The following is a 15,960-nucleotide window of genomic DNA, read 5'->3' on the forward strand; positions in this document are numbered from 1 at the left end:
CTGACTGGTAAAAAACAAAAAACCCTGCATTTTGCTGATAATGTTATATGTATCGTAGAAAATAAGTCAACCACATTAAATATTTGAGCTTTATAATCATTGATAATGGGACATCTTTTATATTAAGAGGTATTAACTAGAGCTAGCAGCTACCTTCACATAGTTGTATCAGAAAATATAGGCAAGTACATCTTTTAGAATGCTTTATTAGGCTCCTGTTCCTACATGCACCTTTTAAAGTTCTGGAGCACGGTCATGACCAAGAACTGGTCCCTGCCTCGTCAGTGCTCGTGGGATCATTGAAGAGGGAGGTAGACTATAGATGGATAAATCGTGTTTAAATGAAGTTGTGAACCAAGGGGAACGTGGGAACACCGAATGGGGTAGCAATTACCTGTTCAAAGCAGAACCGTCAGGGTAAGCTAATTGTTGGCAGTAGTGGGTAAGGGAGGAGGATAACTGGTAGGGGGCAATACAGGGCTTGTGACCACTAAGGAGAGACCTAAATTCAAACACATGGGGATTCCCAGTATATTTTGGCGAGTCCTGTTTTTGAAATTATCTCTGTTCCCTAATGATAAACTGTACTCTTTGTCTCATTTTTCCATCTTGAGGAAATCTTATCCATCCTGCTTGTGAATAATGCTCTTTCATCGGATACAGTAGTATTGCAAATGTAAACAATGATGTTGACCAAATAAGCAAGAGCTGGAGCTAAGCCCCCCCCCCAAACCTTTTAAAATCAAAGTTTTATTTATTTAGTTACTTGTTTTTTCTTTTTAGGACTCTACCCTAGGCATATGGAAGTTCCCAGGCTAGAGGTTGAATCAGAGCTACAGCTTCCAGCCTGCAGCACAGCCAGAGCAGTGTGGGATACGAGCCACGTCTGTGACCTACACCACAGCTCATGGCAATGCTGGATCCCTGACTCACTGAGCGAGGCCAGGGATTGAACCCTGGCCTCACGGATACTAGTCAGATTGGTTTCCACTGCGCCACAACAAGAACTCCTTTAGGTCAATCTTAATGGAACATTCTTGAATCCTTTTTAAGGCAACTCCATGGCTATTCTGCTCTTTGGGATTCTCATGCATTTTTTTCCCTTGGTAGATTCAGATAAAGGGGGAGAGTTTATCTTGGTGCCCAGGTTGTCTTCTGTGAGTAACAAGGGTAGTGCCACTGTGATCCCAGAGCAGAGTGGCAATCATGTGTATTTTTTATTTCCCCAGATGTTTCTGAGTTGACCCTAAAGCAATCTTACAGACACAGCTCTGTGCAAGTTAATAAATGGGAAAAGAAACTGTTGAGGGCAGGAGAACAATTTAAGCTGCTGTCTACCTGGATTGAAAACGCAGAGGTTGTTTTGGGGCTTCTTTCAGCTCATAACCTCAAATGGCCTATGAGCAAAGATAGATACTAAGGCAGGTTTTGTTAGATGTTTCTTGCGGCTGAACTGACCTCTTACTATGTAAGCTAAAACATCCAGGTGCTGTATCCAGCCTTCCTCATGTAAGAGTTGTGGGTATGTGACCCTGTTCAGTGCAGTAAGATATAGGATGTCTTTTTCTCTTTAACAGAAAGACTCATAAAGAGAGAATTGCCCTCTTTCTGTGCTTGACCACGGTTATGTGAGGATGAGTTAATGTTTAGCACTGTGGCAGCCATCCTGGGGGAAATGGGATGTGAGAGAGGCTAGGAGAATCAGAGATGTTGACCTAGAGACTTGATAGTAAGTCATCCAACCAACCCTGGACCTTCTATATGAGAAATAAAAACTCCTATCATTTAGCCCACTTTTATTTGGGTATTCTATAACTTGCGGAGGAACTGTCTTAACTGATAAATTGTTAAACCACTGTGACTCTATACATATCTCAAAATTGGAAACAGCCTAATCTTCAACCAATTGAGGGGCCACTTAGGTGAACTTTTGTATCTATACAGTGGCATGTATTGTTCCGCCATTACAAGTAATGTTGTCAAAGCATTATTTAAGGGTATGGAAAATACTCTTTCATATACACTGAATAGGAAAGGAAGCATTTTAAACAACAAGACAGCATGGTTTATCTGTGTTTTAAAATGCTTATATGTGCATTGAAAGAATGCTGGAGAGACTCATCAGCATTATGCTAGTAGTTTTCTTCAGCTGGTAGGATTATGTGTGACTTTCAGTTTCTTTCTATTCTGCTTGTCTTCATTATACATGTAACTTTTCTATAATCTAAGAAAGTTTTAATTGTGGACCCAAAACCACTTTATCAAAGTATTAAAAATTATAAAACAGGATTGTATTTATAGGTGCATCTCTCCTCTCTTCTGACCCATCTGAGTAAATAGTACAACTATCTACCCAGTTGCTTGGGACCCAACTTGGCCAGGAATTCTCCAGTTATTTTCATCTCCTTGGTCCATAACTTTCAGTGCTATCTGCAAAATAGCTATTTTCTTTTTTTTTTTTTTTTTCTGGCCACGCCTATGGCAGTGCGGAAGTTCCTGGGCCAGGGGTCAAAACCTGCACCATAACAGTGACAATACTTTCTTAAACCGCTAGGCTATCAGGGAATTCCTCTGAAATAGATCTTCTATTCTTTGCATCTTGTACTGCCGGAACCCTAATCAAAGTCATCATTTTTTGTTTTGAATCCCTTTATTACCTCATGCCTGGTTTCTCCTTTCATCCTGGCTGCTCTCAGATCCAGTCTCCACATACCATTATGAACTTCCAAAATGTTTAAACTGTAATACTGTTGTTTAAAATATTATAATGTCTTTATATAGGCTGATGAAATAGGGAAAAGTACTCAGATCATTTCACTCATGTCAGAGAGGTAGGCAAATCATTGGGGAGAAAAGATAGACACTAGGGGGATAGTTGGTTATTTTTGTGGGAAAAAATGAAATTGGATCTTCCTATCATATGCAGAAGTCAATCTGAAAAGTATAAAAAGACAGAACTTTAAATTTTTCGAAAAGAAAAATAACTAAGACGACTTTTTATCTTAGGATAGAGAAGGATTTCTTAATAGGTCATAGAAAGCTCCAACCATAAAAATAATAATAATAATAAAGATTGATAATATTGCTCACTTAAAATTAAAAACACCTGTTCATTAAAAGATATTTTAAAATGAAAAGATTAGTCAAGAAACTGAGAGAAGATATTTGTTAACACATGTACTCAACAAATAATTATCTATCTTATACCAGTTATGGACAAACTAAAAGTTCAACGTAACAAAACTCACCACTGCCTAAAGCTCTCATTATTCTTAAGTGAAAGTGTAAAGTCCTTTCTATCCATGATCTGATTCCCATAATGTTACAACCAACCCCACTCCCTCTTTGCTTACTGGGTTGCCACCAGATGTCCTTTTCTTCTTTGGTCTCTGCAAGTTCCTTCCCAGTTCTGGGCCTTTGCAGCTACTTTTTTCTCATCTCCAATTCTCTTCTCCCAGCTTTTTGCAAGGCACTCTCTTTCTCATCCTTCAGGTCTTCCTCAGAGAGGCTGTTTCTTGATTGTAATGAATGAAGGATTATTTACAGTTATGTTACACTCCCCTCGCCCCCCCAGTGAATAAGAAAGATCCTGTCCTAATGAGGCAGCAGGTACTTCACATGACTAGATGGTGAGGATTTGTATTTCGTTCTTGACACGGATACAATTTCCCATTGACTTTTACCTTGGGCCTTAGGGAAAATTCTGTACCCAATTCTAATGTGGTGTGGTTTTGCCAGATGGACAAGCAGTTCTGACACCAGCTGTGTGTGTCCTACAATTCAATTGGAAGTAGCATAAGATCCCACAAGTTAAGGGCTCAGCCCCATGAGAATGCCAGTCCTCCCTCCACCTCAGACAACAGTTCCAAATTCAGGTTATCTCCTGTGTTTTTAACAACCTCCTCGAGTTTGATTAATTTGCTAGAGTAATTCACAGAACTCAGAAACATTTAACTTACTATTTACCCATTTTTAAATAAAAGGATGTAACTCAGGAACAGTCACATGGGAGGGGTGCATTGGGCAAATTATGAGGAAAGAGCCCAGAGCTCCATGCCCTCTCCAAGTGCTCTACTCTCCCCAAATCTCCGTGTTCACTAGAATGGAAGCTTTCCAAACCTTGTCCTTTGGGTTGTTCTCGAGGCTTCATTACATATGCATGATTGACTAAATCAGTGGCCATTGGTGATAGAACTCAGCTCTCTGTCCTCTCTACCCTCCCTCTCTGTAGGGGGGTGGGGAGCACTGCAAGTTCCAGCCTAATGATCACATGGTTGGTCCTCTTGGCAACCAGCCCCCATCCTTAAGTGTCCTCTGAAAGTCACATTAACATAACAAAAGACACCTTTTATTGCTCTCCTCACTTGGGACATTCTGAGAGTTTTTGGAGCTCTGTCCTGATCTGCGAACTAAGACCAAAGGTATATTTCTTATAAATCACAACATCACAGCCTGATTCACTGTTTCTCCTATTTCAGTTTATGAGACTAATGACCGTGCAGTGAAATCAGTAGTCAACATTTTTTATTTATAAAAGGATAGAAAACATAAGTGTGCTGCACATAATATTTGTTAATTTTTTGTTTTATTTACATGTGGATTCTATGCAGATATACAACATGCACACACATGTGCAGCACATATATGAGTTGTGGTCAGAATGTTGGAAAGCCACATCTAGAGGTCATCTGAGATTCATTCTACTTCTGAAGATCTAAAGTCAACTGCAAGGTTACTGAAGTACCTAAAGTAAATGTAGCTTTACTTTAAAAAAAAAAAAAAACTCTGAAGTAACTAAAGAAAGCTTTTCTGAGCAGGATCCCTTAGCTTGGTAACTGTAATGAATACAACAAAATATAGAAGAATTGGTTTCAGTAAGATCATGTGTTAAAACCACTTCATAAAATTTTTAAAAGCAAGCCTCCAGGAAATTGCATTTCAATTATTAATTTGCTTAGAAATATTTTTCCTAGTAAACTGTGGACCACTTCAGAAAAAATTCTAATAGGGTTTCCGATGGGAAAGTTAATAACTCGGGTATGGGGGATTTTCTTCCTTTGCTTTTCTTGCTGTTGTTACTTTGTGAATTAAACTGCAAGTTAAAACATTTGAATCCTTGGCACAAGACTCATGGGATTTGCTTATTTGCTTGTTATCTGTATTCCCTTTAAAGACCAGTCTAGAGATTTTGAGGACCACAGAGATCTCTGGTTTTAGCATGAGAAACATATTCTTGTAGTGATTATCTTTCTTGGGTTGTTACAAATACCAGTCTTGCCTCTGTAATAAATCTCATGTTTTAAGTCGTCAGCAGTGAATTACAGTTAAGTTTAGGTTGAAAGTTCTTCCCTTTGTTCTTTTTTATTCTTGCTCCTTTCCATTTATTCACTTAACTTTTAGCTTTTGCTAGAGATATTTGTCCAAAGCAAGAACCCCTTATCTCTTATCTTTTGGCTGGAATGGCACATCCTATTTTCCCCACCTCTACAACCTCAGGAAAGTGGAAAGAATAACAAACACTGTGTACTCATCACCTAGACTCCCCAGTTAATATTTTGTCACTTTTGCTTTGTGTATACAGACAGACATATACTTGGTGTATGCCAGATTGATTGACTGTAAGAGGCAGACGTGTTAATATTTCACTTCTTAATACTTCAGTGTGCATCTTCTATAGACAATTTTCCAACATAAGCACAATACAGTTAACACATCTGTGTATCCAGTGTATAGTTCATTTTCGTATTTCTCCATTTGTCCACAAAATGTCCTTAATAGCTTGTCTTTCTTCATAGCAGTTGTCCCCAGTCCTAGTACTCACATTCAAAAGTGGCTTAATTGTGCTCTTTCCAGTCTTCTCTCACAGCCCCAAGAAACAGTCCCCAGGTGATTTCACTTTATGACTTTGGCATTTTGAAGATTCCAAGCCAATCTTGTAGAATGTCCTGCAAGCTGGACTTGTCTGATTGTTTTCTCATGTTTAGATTCAGGTTAAGTATTTTAGTAAAAACACTACCTGTCTATTTCCCAGTTTATCACACTATGGATGAAGCTAGTAATCTGTGGGGTGATACTTTGACACTGTGAGTGACCCATTCCCCAACAATTTACCCAGTGGTTTTAATATCGACTGATGCTATTAATGTATTTGGAGCAATTAAGTTTTCAATTTTTTGTTTTGTTTTGTTTTAAATCAATACTTTTCTCTAAAGAAGAGCTTTTCCTGCCTAACCCCCTTCCTCCTTCCCCTCCTTTCATGTGAGAGCGAGAACGAGAGAGAGAGGGAGAGAATATAGACTTATGGATGGCTTTTTCAAATAATAACCATTTATTGAGTGTTTATTATTTGCCAAGCGCTATGCTAAGGGTTTTATATTCACAGTCTCAGAATTTTCCCAACAGCCTTTATAACTGTTCTTACTTTTACATTAAGAAACTGAGGTCTGAAATCATAAAGTAACTTGCTCTTGCTCACAAGTGCAGGTGGCTCTGATGTCACTTCATTATGATGCATCCCCAAATATCATCCAGGATCTTCTTTTTCAGGCTTAGCTCATCCCCCATAGACAGGGTTGCTCCTAATGGGCATATTCACAGTCCAATGTAGATGCTAGTCCCATCCCAGGCTCTTTCTATGTTGCCGCTTTATTTCAGAGTTTGTTGCCTCCTTGCCCCGCTCCTGAATTTGCTAGTCCCTCCCTTACTTTTCTCCTTGAATAATGACTCCGGTTGGATCAAGGCCAGCTGGTTGGAAGAGTAGGTGTAGTCCTGAGAGCCATTCTCTAGTCCTTGACCTCATAGCAGGTCCCACAGCTCCACCTGTTTTCTTGGGGTACCATGGACTCCACTCCTGGCAACTGTTTTTTTAAAATGTGTTGTAATCTGTTATAGTTATTATTCTTTATGATGCTTGAATAGTTTCAAGTTTTGCTGGTGAGGACCCCTTCAGGTTGGCCTTTTGTCCTATTTGTCACACCCCATTAATCTGGATAGGTGTCTTGCTTTCTAGAACGAGGTGTAGCAACTTCACCTTGCATTGGTTTCCTTTTTTTTTTTTTTTTTTTTTTTTAAAGAAACGAAGATAGGGCACTAAGTGTGCTCATTGCTTCTAAGAAAGAAGCTTTCTTTGGAGGATTTTTCTGTTGATAGCATAGTAGAGATGAAAGGTGGTGGACAAGAAAACCTCTGTTTAGTTTCCAGTTGGGGTTATCCAGAATTGCTAGGGAGTTGTGTGGGAATGTGCCTCTGTGCTCACTGTGCTCCTGCTTGGTCATGGGTCAGTCGGGCCCTGGTGGTCAAGCAGTTGGGCACATTTGATTTAAAAGAATTTTTCTTTTTGGAAGTTCCAGTTGTGGTTCAACAGAAACGAATCTGACTAGTATCCATGAGGATACGGGTTTGATCACAGGTCTCCCTCGGTGGGTTAATAACATCCAGTGTTGCCATGGGCTGTGGTGTGTGTAAGTCAAAGACATGGCTCAGATCTGGCATTGCCTTCTTGCTGATAGATACTTCAGAAGCTATTTGCTGTGAACTTGATTTGCTAGTGGTCCTTTTCTGCCCTTTGTTCTAAACTTGAAGCTGTGAGGAGATAATTATTATAGAAACTCCAATAAAAAGCAGTTAACAGAATTGAGGCTTTATCTCCTACCTCATTGCTATATATTTTCAGAATTAATTACTATTTTTCAACATTAAATTAATTATCTTAATGGAGTTCTTACTCGCCTAAGTTTAAAGTTCACTCCATTTTAATGTTTATTCTCTTGAATGGCCTATCAAAGGAGCTGGGAAGATTTTTATTTTGTGTTGTGGTTTGAGATAAGAGAGTGTTTTGCCTTTTCTTTCGTCTTTTTTTTTTTTTAAACCAAGTCTTTATTTATTTATTTACTTATTTATTTTTTATTTATTTTTTGCTATTTCTTGGGCCGCTTCCGAGGGATATGGAGATTCCCAGGCTAGGGGTCTAATCGGAGCCGTAGCCACCAGTCTGCGCCAGAGCCACAGCAATGCAGGATCCGAGCCGCGTCTGCAACCTACACCACAGCTCAGGGCAACGCCGGATCATTAACCCACTGAGCAAGGGCAGGGACTGAACCCGCAACCTCATGGTTCCTAGTCGGATTCGTTAACCACTGCGCCATGACGGGAACTCCTCGTCTTTTTTTAATAAGGCACAAAAGATAGTAGTGGCCTAGGAAGCCCAGTCAGAAGAATTTTTCCAAGATATTATATATTTCTCAATAAGTTCTTTTTCAGTTACATAGAGTATGTTTTATTCTAATATTTAATTGGTACTACCAGTCTATGCCCTCTTTCATTTTTTGGCTTGTTTTTTATTTTTCTTGTAAGGTAGATATTTTTTAACCTGCTAATTTGCGATTAGAACGGTGATAGATCTTAAATTGTTTTAGTAACAATCAATGTTGAACTGGTATACTCTTTTTTTTTTTTTTTTTTTTTAAGACCGCACCTGCGGCATGTGGAGATTCCCGGGCTAGGGGTCAGATCAGAGCTGTAGCTGCTGGCCTACACCATAGCCATAGCAACATGCGATCCAAGCTGTGTCTGCAGCCTACACCATAGCCCATGACAACGCCAGATCCTTAACCCACTGAGTGAGGCCAGGGATCAAACCTGCATCCTCATGGATGCCAGTCAGGTTTGTTAACTGCTGAGCCATGACAGGAATTCCTTGAACTGATATACTCTTAAGATCAGTTTCCTTTCCTTCTTTCTGTCTTTAAAAAGCAAGAGGTTTTATGTATCTTAGGATAAAGTAGTAAACCTTTGCAGGTCAGAGTTGCTCTGTAATTAACACAGATGGGGCGGAGATCAGAGGACAGTATTAATGCTTTTGGGAAATATCAGCAAGCTTTTGCTGTATTGGGAAGTTATACAGTTAGGTTATGCTACTTAGAGCTCTTTGAGTAATAATTCAGAGAAATCTTCCTCCTTTTCCAGGGAATCTGCTCTGAGTTTTCCTCTACTGATGAGAAGACTAGCTAGAGATTCTATCTTACTTTGAATTCTTTTTTTTTTCCCGTCTTTTTGTCTTTTTCTAGGGCTGCACCTGTGACATATGGAGGTTCCTAGGCTACTAGGGGTTTAATCAGAGCCACACACTGGCCTACGCCAGAGCCACAACAACGCGGGATCCGAGCTGCGTTTGCAACCTACACCACAGCTCACAGCAACGCCAGATCCTTTACCAACTGAGCAAGGCCGGGGATCGAACCCGAAACCTCATGGTTCCTAGTTGGGTTCATTAACCACTGAGCCACGATGGGAACTCCCCTTATTTTGATTTCTTGAATGTTATTTGAAATATGATAAATTACAGCCTTTTTTAATGGAGGAAAGGGTAAAGTTCAGTTTAGCTGTTGGTGACTTAATTGTTTTTATTTAAAGAAGATGGTCTCTAATACATTCGTTTTATTGACTAATCAAGAATTGTTATCAATTTTACCTGTCTCTTGCTAGGATAGTTTCTAAGGAGGAAACTTACAAAGAAACTTAAAAATGACCACTGAATATGGAAGTGGTTTATTTTATTGATGTAAATTTTTTTTTTCTTTCTTTTCTAGGGCCACACTCGCGGCATACGGAGGTTCCCAGGCTAGGGGTCAAATCGGAGCTGTAGCTTCTAGCCTATGCCAGAGCCACAGCAACACAGGATTTTGAGCGCGTCTGACCTACACTGAAGGTCACGGCAACACCAGATCCTAACCCACTGAGCGAGGCCAGGGATCAAACCTGCAACCTCATGATTCATTGTTGGACATTAACCACTGAGCCACGACGGGAATTCCCTGATGTAAGTATTTTAAAACCTACCAAAGGAGTTCCTGTTGTGGCACAACAGGGTCAGGGTGTGTCTGTAGTGGCCAGGACACAGGTTCTATCCCTAGCTCAGCACAGTGAATTAAAAGGATCCAGCCTTGCCAGGGAACTCCATATGTCATGGGTCAGCCAAAACAAAAACAAAAAACCTACCAAAGTATTTGAGTATCTCTCTCTTATATTTTTATCATCTACCTTTTGGAAACTTGCTTAACACTTTGGTAACTTACCTCATTTTTATCTTAAGAGTTATATATCTTAAATACTTGGTAAAAATTGCTCCTTTCTACAGGATGCCCTGAGTGTGCTTTTTGTTTGATATTTTATATGTATAACTGATGACTTGTAGAATGGGTTTATGGTAGCCCTCTCTCGTTTTTTTTTTTTTTCCCTCTCTTTCCTAAGTTTAAGGCATACTCTATTCAACAATGCAGTTGTAGTTTGGATGTTGTCATTCATAAGATCTTTGCAAGGGCTTTATAAGTTTGGTATAATAACAAGGGAAAAAAGAAAACCTCTCAGTGCTGTGTGGCATCCTGGAACAGAAAAGTAACATTAATGGAAAAACTGGAAAAATCCAAATAAAGTATGTTGGTTTTCTATGGCTATGTAAGATTTTTTGTTGTTTTTTTTGAGTTTTAATAAATTCTCTGGGTTCTCTAAGGTGTGTTTCAACATTACTGGAAGTTGGGTAAAGGATATATAAGAATTCTCTTTATATTTAGTAGAAATTTAATTTACCAAAAGCTTTAAATAGTATGGCCACATGACTAAGTAGTGGTGGGGTACACAGAGTCCTGCAGCTGGTCTCTTGTCACTGGAGTGTCACAGTCTTGTTGGCAAGTCAGGGTCGCCTTATCCATAAAAAGATGAGTAACAGTACCTTTATGAGGCAGCCTCTGCCAATGAATGACATAGGGAATCCTGTGAGATGGTAGACACATGACATGTTTAGAGAAGCCTTTGCAGAACAGGTGAAGCATGAACTGAGCAAGATGGGTGAGTCAACTTAGATAAGTAATGGGAAAGTTGTTTCAAGAAACAGCAGAGGCCATGAGTTGAGAAAAAAATACTGTGATGATGCAGGGTGGGTTCACTGGAGTTGAAGAGATATAATGCAATCTTAGGATGATCAAATATGGGCTGACGAGGCAGTAGAAATACGAGAAATTGAGAATCGACAGGTTTAGATGATGATGGATATAGGAGCACAGAAGAAAAACAAATCAGTATGACTGATACTTGAGCCAGCCAAAGTTAGTTAGGGGGTCTGTGCTCAACATTTTCATTATCATGTGTTACTGGACCTCCAAGTAGAAGTTAGACCAGGGGTACTATAGCACCAGAAAGGAGCCAAAGGTTTAGGACTCTTCCTCTATAGTGAGCAGGAAAGGAAAAGCCAAGAGGAAAATCTAACAGCAGCTTTCAGAGAGGTAACTAAAGAGAGCCCATGGCCATCACTGTAGTCCCCTGAAGCAGGTAAATGAGAGTTTCATGAGGATATGCTAGCTCTGGCCACAGATAGAAAAGGACTGTGGAATCTTGAAATAATTGCTACCTGAATGGTTATCAGTTTTGGGAGAATGGTGGGCCTGGAATCCAGATTATAGGGGGTTGAGGATTAGGGGTTTGTGTGTATGAGAATGAGGTGGAGACCGCAGATTTACACTAGTTTTTAAAGAAGTTTGGCTGTGCGTAGACAAGGATATGTGTATGTGTGTTTGTTATACAGTCTAGTCACTGAAGAGGTCAAAAGAAGGTTATTTTAATTAAATGTAACAAACATTTATCAAGTGCCAGGTATGTGTAAGGCATTGTGTTAGGAACAGTGGAGGACACAAAAAAGTGATTAAAATGTAGTGGGTACCCCCCACCCTGAAAAAGTGCTACCTCAAGTTCTTTCAATGTTAGATAGGCAGTTCATCTTAAACAAAATGCTAGAGGCACAGGAATTAGGCTTGCAAGCAGAAGAACAAAATCCATGAGGGAACACTGAAGGCGGGGGAGAGAGTTGGAGAAGATGGAGAATGGATGGAGCAAGGAAGGGAGAAGGGAAGGAAAGATGATGCAGCTTGTGCAGGTGAAGGAGGGTTGGTCCTGGGCCTTGGAAGGGAGCAGGGATCCTCCTCTCTCTAAGATGAGCTCAGTGAAGAAGAGAATGATGTCGTGTTAGAGCTGTTCTGAAGTAGAATGGAGCACAAGTGAGGAACCCAGGAAGTCTTTCCTGTGAAGGTCATGTGCTACAGACCCAGGGGTATGTTTTCTGCCTTTGGAAGGTTCCTGGTTGAATGGGAAAATGAGGTTGTTAGTGCTTATTTTTGGTCCCCTAAGAGAAAAATAAAAGTGAAATAATCTGGGCCACTGAAGACAGTGCTTTTGGTTGAGGGTTTGTTGTTGCTTTTGTTGTTGTTTACTGGCTAATGAAACAGACACACATTTTTCAGTTGCTCAGATATATTTATGTCTCAGTGCCTGCAGTTAGCTCAGGTGTGTCAGATGCAGGCTCTCACAGAGCTTAGAGTCGAAGAAGGGTGATAGATAAGAGGGACATTTACAGGCTCTTAATAAATGCTTGCCGACTGAACCTCTGATCTGAGGTAGAAAGCGGCTACGTGCCCAATCCCTGCACATGAAGTATTAGGGGATTTAGAGGAGAAAGAACATTGGAGCAGTTTTCTGGCTCTTTCAGTTGGACAAGGTTTCTAAATAAATTTGCCATATATTTACCTACAACTTGCTTCTTTATAGACGTATTTTCTACACACTTAGAAAATATTTTATGCTCGTATTTTTTTGGTCGCAACTGAATAGCAGTACATAAAAAATTATGAGCATGATTTTGGCCCCTCAAATGAAGAAAGGCATTATCTTGAACTCTCCAGTTAGGTACATTGCCAGGACTTAAGGGTGGGCATGGGTTGATGGGGTGTCTGCATCACTGTCCCAATTTGCCATTTTATGTATGTAAACGTGACTTTAAAGTGTTAGTACTTCATTTCTTTACTGTATTTTAAGTGCCTGTAACCAGAAAGTAGGTGTAGAACAATTGGAGAAAAGAACTAAGTAGTGCTACAGTTTGACTTTTATAGTCAGACACAGGACTATAAAAGAGGGGAAGAAGAAGGAAATAAAGTAATTTAGGGAGGAGGAAAAACCTTACTTTACTCTCTGAATTATTTTCTTTAAAAATAGAAAAAAAAGTCATTTCCAGGTCCTTCTTTCCAGCGAAGGGGAGTAGAATATGCTACCCTGTACATTTTTGAGAAAGCGCTTTTGTGCAGCTTGAAAGAAAATTATAAAAGTATGTTTAGCTACCATAGAATAGGCCTGAAAAGTGATTTTAAAGGTTGTTAATTAAAATGTAACCACTATAGAAGTTAGTCTGAGAATTTCCAAACATGTGTTCTCATAGAACATTGTTCGTGTAGGGTCTCTGTTGACGGGATTCCTATTGAGGGGCATGTTTAACTTAGCTTCCTCCCATCACCTCCCATCTCCCCATCCCACTAGGAAGAGGCAGCAAGGCCTGCTCGCCGCAGTTTCTGTAGCCCAGCTTGCTGCAGCCTTGGCTGAGGTCAAGCACTCCCCTTCCAGCCTCTCGAGGGCTTTCTCCATGTGTTGCCAGTGTGCTGGTAAAAATGACTTTAAACTCTTGTCAGCACAGTTACTGGTGCATGCATCACAGTCCCACTCAGATAAACCTGTCACAACACAGAGGCGGCCGCTAGAGAAGAGTACAAGGGCAGGCCGCTAGCTTTTCATTCGAGCATCACTAAACGTGCACAGAGTGCCCAATTATTTCAGCATTATTGAGCAAGCCTACAGGAGGACCCAAGCCTTGCTACATTAGATTTTCTTTAGTAATTTGCTCAAGTACCGCTGAGGACACTTAAAGGGCTTAAAACGGTGGCTGCAACCAGTTTCCTTTTCTGGGTTGTTAATTCAGGTTTTCTCTTTCAAATTAACTCTCCCCGCATGCTGTGCAGTGGTTCTGGGAGAACTGTTTAACACTAATTTTCTCAATTTTCAGGCTTTTTTTTTTTGTTCAGCATAACTGCTTTAACAGTCATGTATATGTTTTGATTAGAGATGTACGATAGTGAGGCCTTATGTTTTGGAGACCAAGATACAGATACTTTGTTAAAAAAAAGTCTAATTTCCACTATAAAAGTAACAGATAATTTCACTATTTAAAAATTAGGTTATTTACAATGCATTGCAGAACCACTAGATCCAAGTAAAAAAAGATAGTATTTTTCTATTATTCATCTCCCTCTCCTTAAAAAAAAAAAAATCTTTCCTTCATAGGTGTTGGGCTTTCCACTGTCTGTTTGCACCTCTTTTCTTGCCTTCTGCTAATGGGGGCTGGGGGCCTCTCGGATATAGGGAACAAGTTCAATATCTTTGTCCCATTTCTCACAGCAGCAACAACTCCAGGCCCAGCATTTGTCACATGGACATGGCCTGCCAGTGCCTCTGACTCCACATCCTTCAGGGCTTCAGCCCCCTGCCATTCCGCCCATTGGTAGCAGTGCCGGCCTTCTGGCCCTCTCCAGTGCTCTGGGAGGCCAGTCCCACCTTCCAATTAAAGATGAGAAGAAGCACCACGACAACGATCACCAAAGAGGTGAGTGATTTTCTCAGGATGTCAGTCTGATATTACCTGACTGCTGCTGAGGGTAGGTCTGGATGTCATTGTTTATTCTGTGTCGGGATTTCATTTTACCAGTGACTAAACAAAGGATTTCCGCTGGAAAGTGAATTAATTTTTGGAGCAGTCTTTTGCTGAATGATACCCTACTGGTTGACAAGAGTTAATGCACTCTCCAAAGGGGGATGGGGAGGGGTCGGGGTCCCCATTTCTTGGTTATTGCCTCTGATCCCTTGCTCCTTCCTGTGTTCCCAAGTCTAAATCAGTAATGAAGTGCCACAGTCGTCTGTGTTTGGAATAGTCACTGGCATTAATAGCTAATTTTGACCAAATCTATTTTGGGGAAAGACTTGCTGATAAAGGCTCACTTAATAATTTGACAGACTCAATTATTATTTATAAATCAGATCAGCCTATATAGTGCAGTGAAATTCTTGCAGGTAAGAGAACAATTTCAGTAGTCTTAGTAATTGAAAAAGTGCAACTCAAATTAATGAAATCTGTTGGTTTAACTACTTCTATCACCTTCTGTTTAGAAGCATGAAATTAACTCATTTCTGACTAAAAGAACAGCACAACTGTTTATGTAAATAATCGATTTAAAGGTCAATTGCGCTCCTTAAAGGTTGATGTCTCCCTGCCACTAAAGTAAATGATGATGCAGACATTTTGATGTGACTATATGTTTGTATGGTGTTTATTAGTAATTTTTATTGGTTAATGTCAGAAAAGCAAATGAAAGTCTCTCCCAGCATTCCTTTGTGGCAGTTTACTTAGTACATGGGTGGTTCATGGGTCAGAAGGGTGTGGTTAAAATTAAAACCTCATATATACTCTTGTTTCAGTGTCATTACCATGAAATATAGTCTTGGGTAAATGATTTTTATTGCATAAACATAAATTTTCCATCTCCGATGTTTAGAAACACCGTAATATTTGTCATCAGATATCTCAGTGCTATGGTACAGAGCTGAGGCATGTGTATAAACACTTGTGTAAGTGGAAAAGTCAATAAGGAATATAAATAACATGAATATCCAGCTTTGGTTTTTGAAATTGTGTCAAAGGTAGATTGGCTCTTTGTGGATCTGGTCAAGTAGTATTAATAATTAACTTCATAGCAAAGTTGACATCTGTGCTATTTATTATTTAGCAGAGATCAAATTTGATAAACATATTCTGTGTAAACTTACTGGTACCTTTCTTTTTTCCCCTTTCTCTCCCCACTTGCTCTGCCCATGTTGCTGCTCTTTTGCCTATAGACAGAGATTCCATCAAGGTAAGACTCAAGATTATAGATGAAGGAGTGGCTTAAAAGTGGGCTCTAAATGATTTGAGTATATCTAGTAATGGATTCTTAGAGATTTACAGGATGATTTGGTGGGTTTTACCAAAGAATGGTTAATTGCATTTTGGGATTGCTTTCAGTTATGTGAGATTTTTGAAAATATTAGTCCCATTTATTT

General features: G+C 39.7%; 1 protein-coding gene across 7 annotated transcripts in view; it reads left to right on the forward strand.

Moving 5' to 3' along the window:
* Window positions 1–15,960, forward strand: part of TLE4 (TLE family member 4, transcriptional corepressor) — a 150,742-nt gene that overhangs the window by 62,993 nt on the left and 71,789 nt on the right. For 5 of the 7 annotated variants that reach the window (XM_047767814.1, XM_047767818.1, XM_047767816.1 and 2 more), the window contains 2 exons: window positions 14,266–14,470; window positions 15,757–15,773. In XM_047767814.1, coding sequence (XP_047623770.1) covers window positions 14,266–14,470; window positions 15,757–15,773 — 222 coding nt within the window. The remainder of the gene's footprint in view (window positions 1–14,265; window positions 14,471–15,756; window positions 15,774–15,960) is intronic. The other 2 variants (XM_047767815.1, XM_047767817.1) reach the window with 1 other exon arrangement.

This window comes from Phacochoerus africanus, chromosome 2, assembly GCF_016906955.1.
Source record: "Phacochoerus africanus isolate WHEZ1 chromosome 2, ROS_Pafr_v1, whole genome shotgun sequence".
Lineage (NCBI taxonomy): Eukaryota > Metazoa > Chordata > Mammalia > Artiodactyla > Suidae > Phacochoerus > Phacochoerus africanus.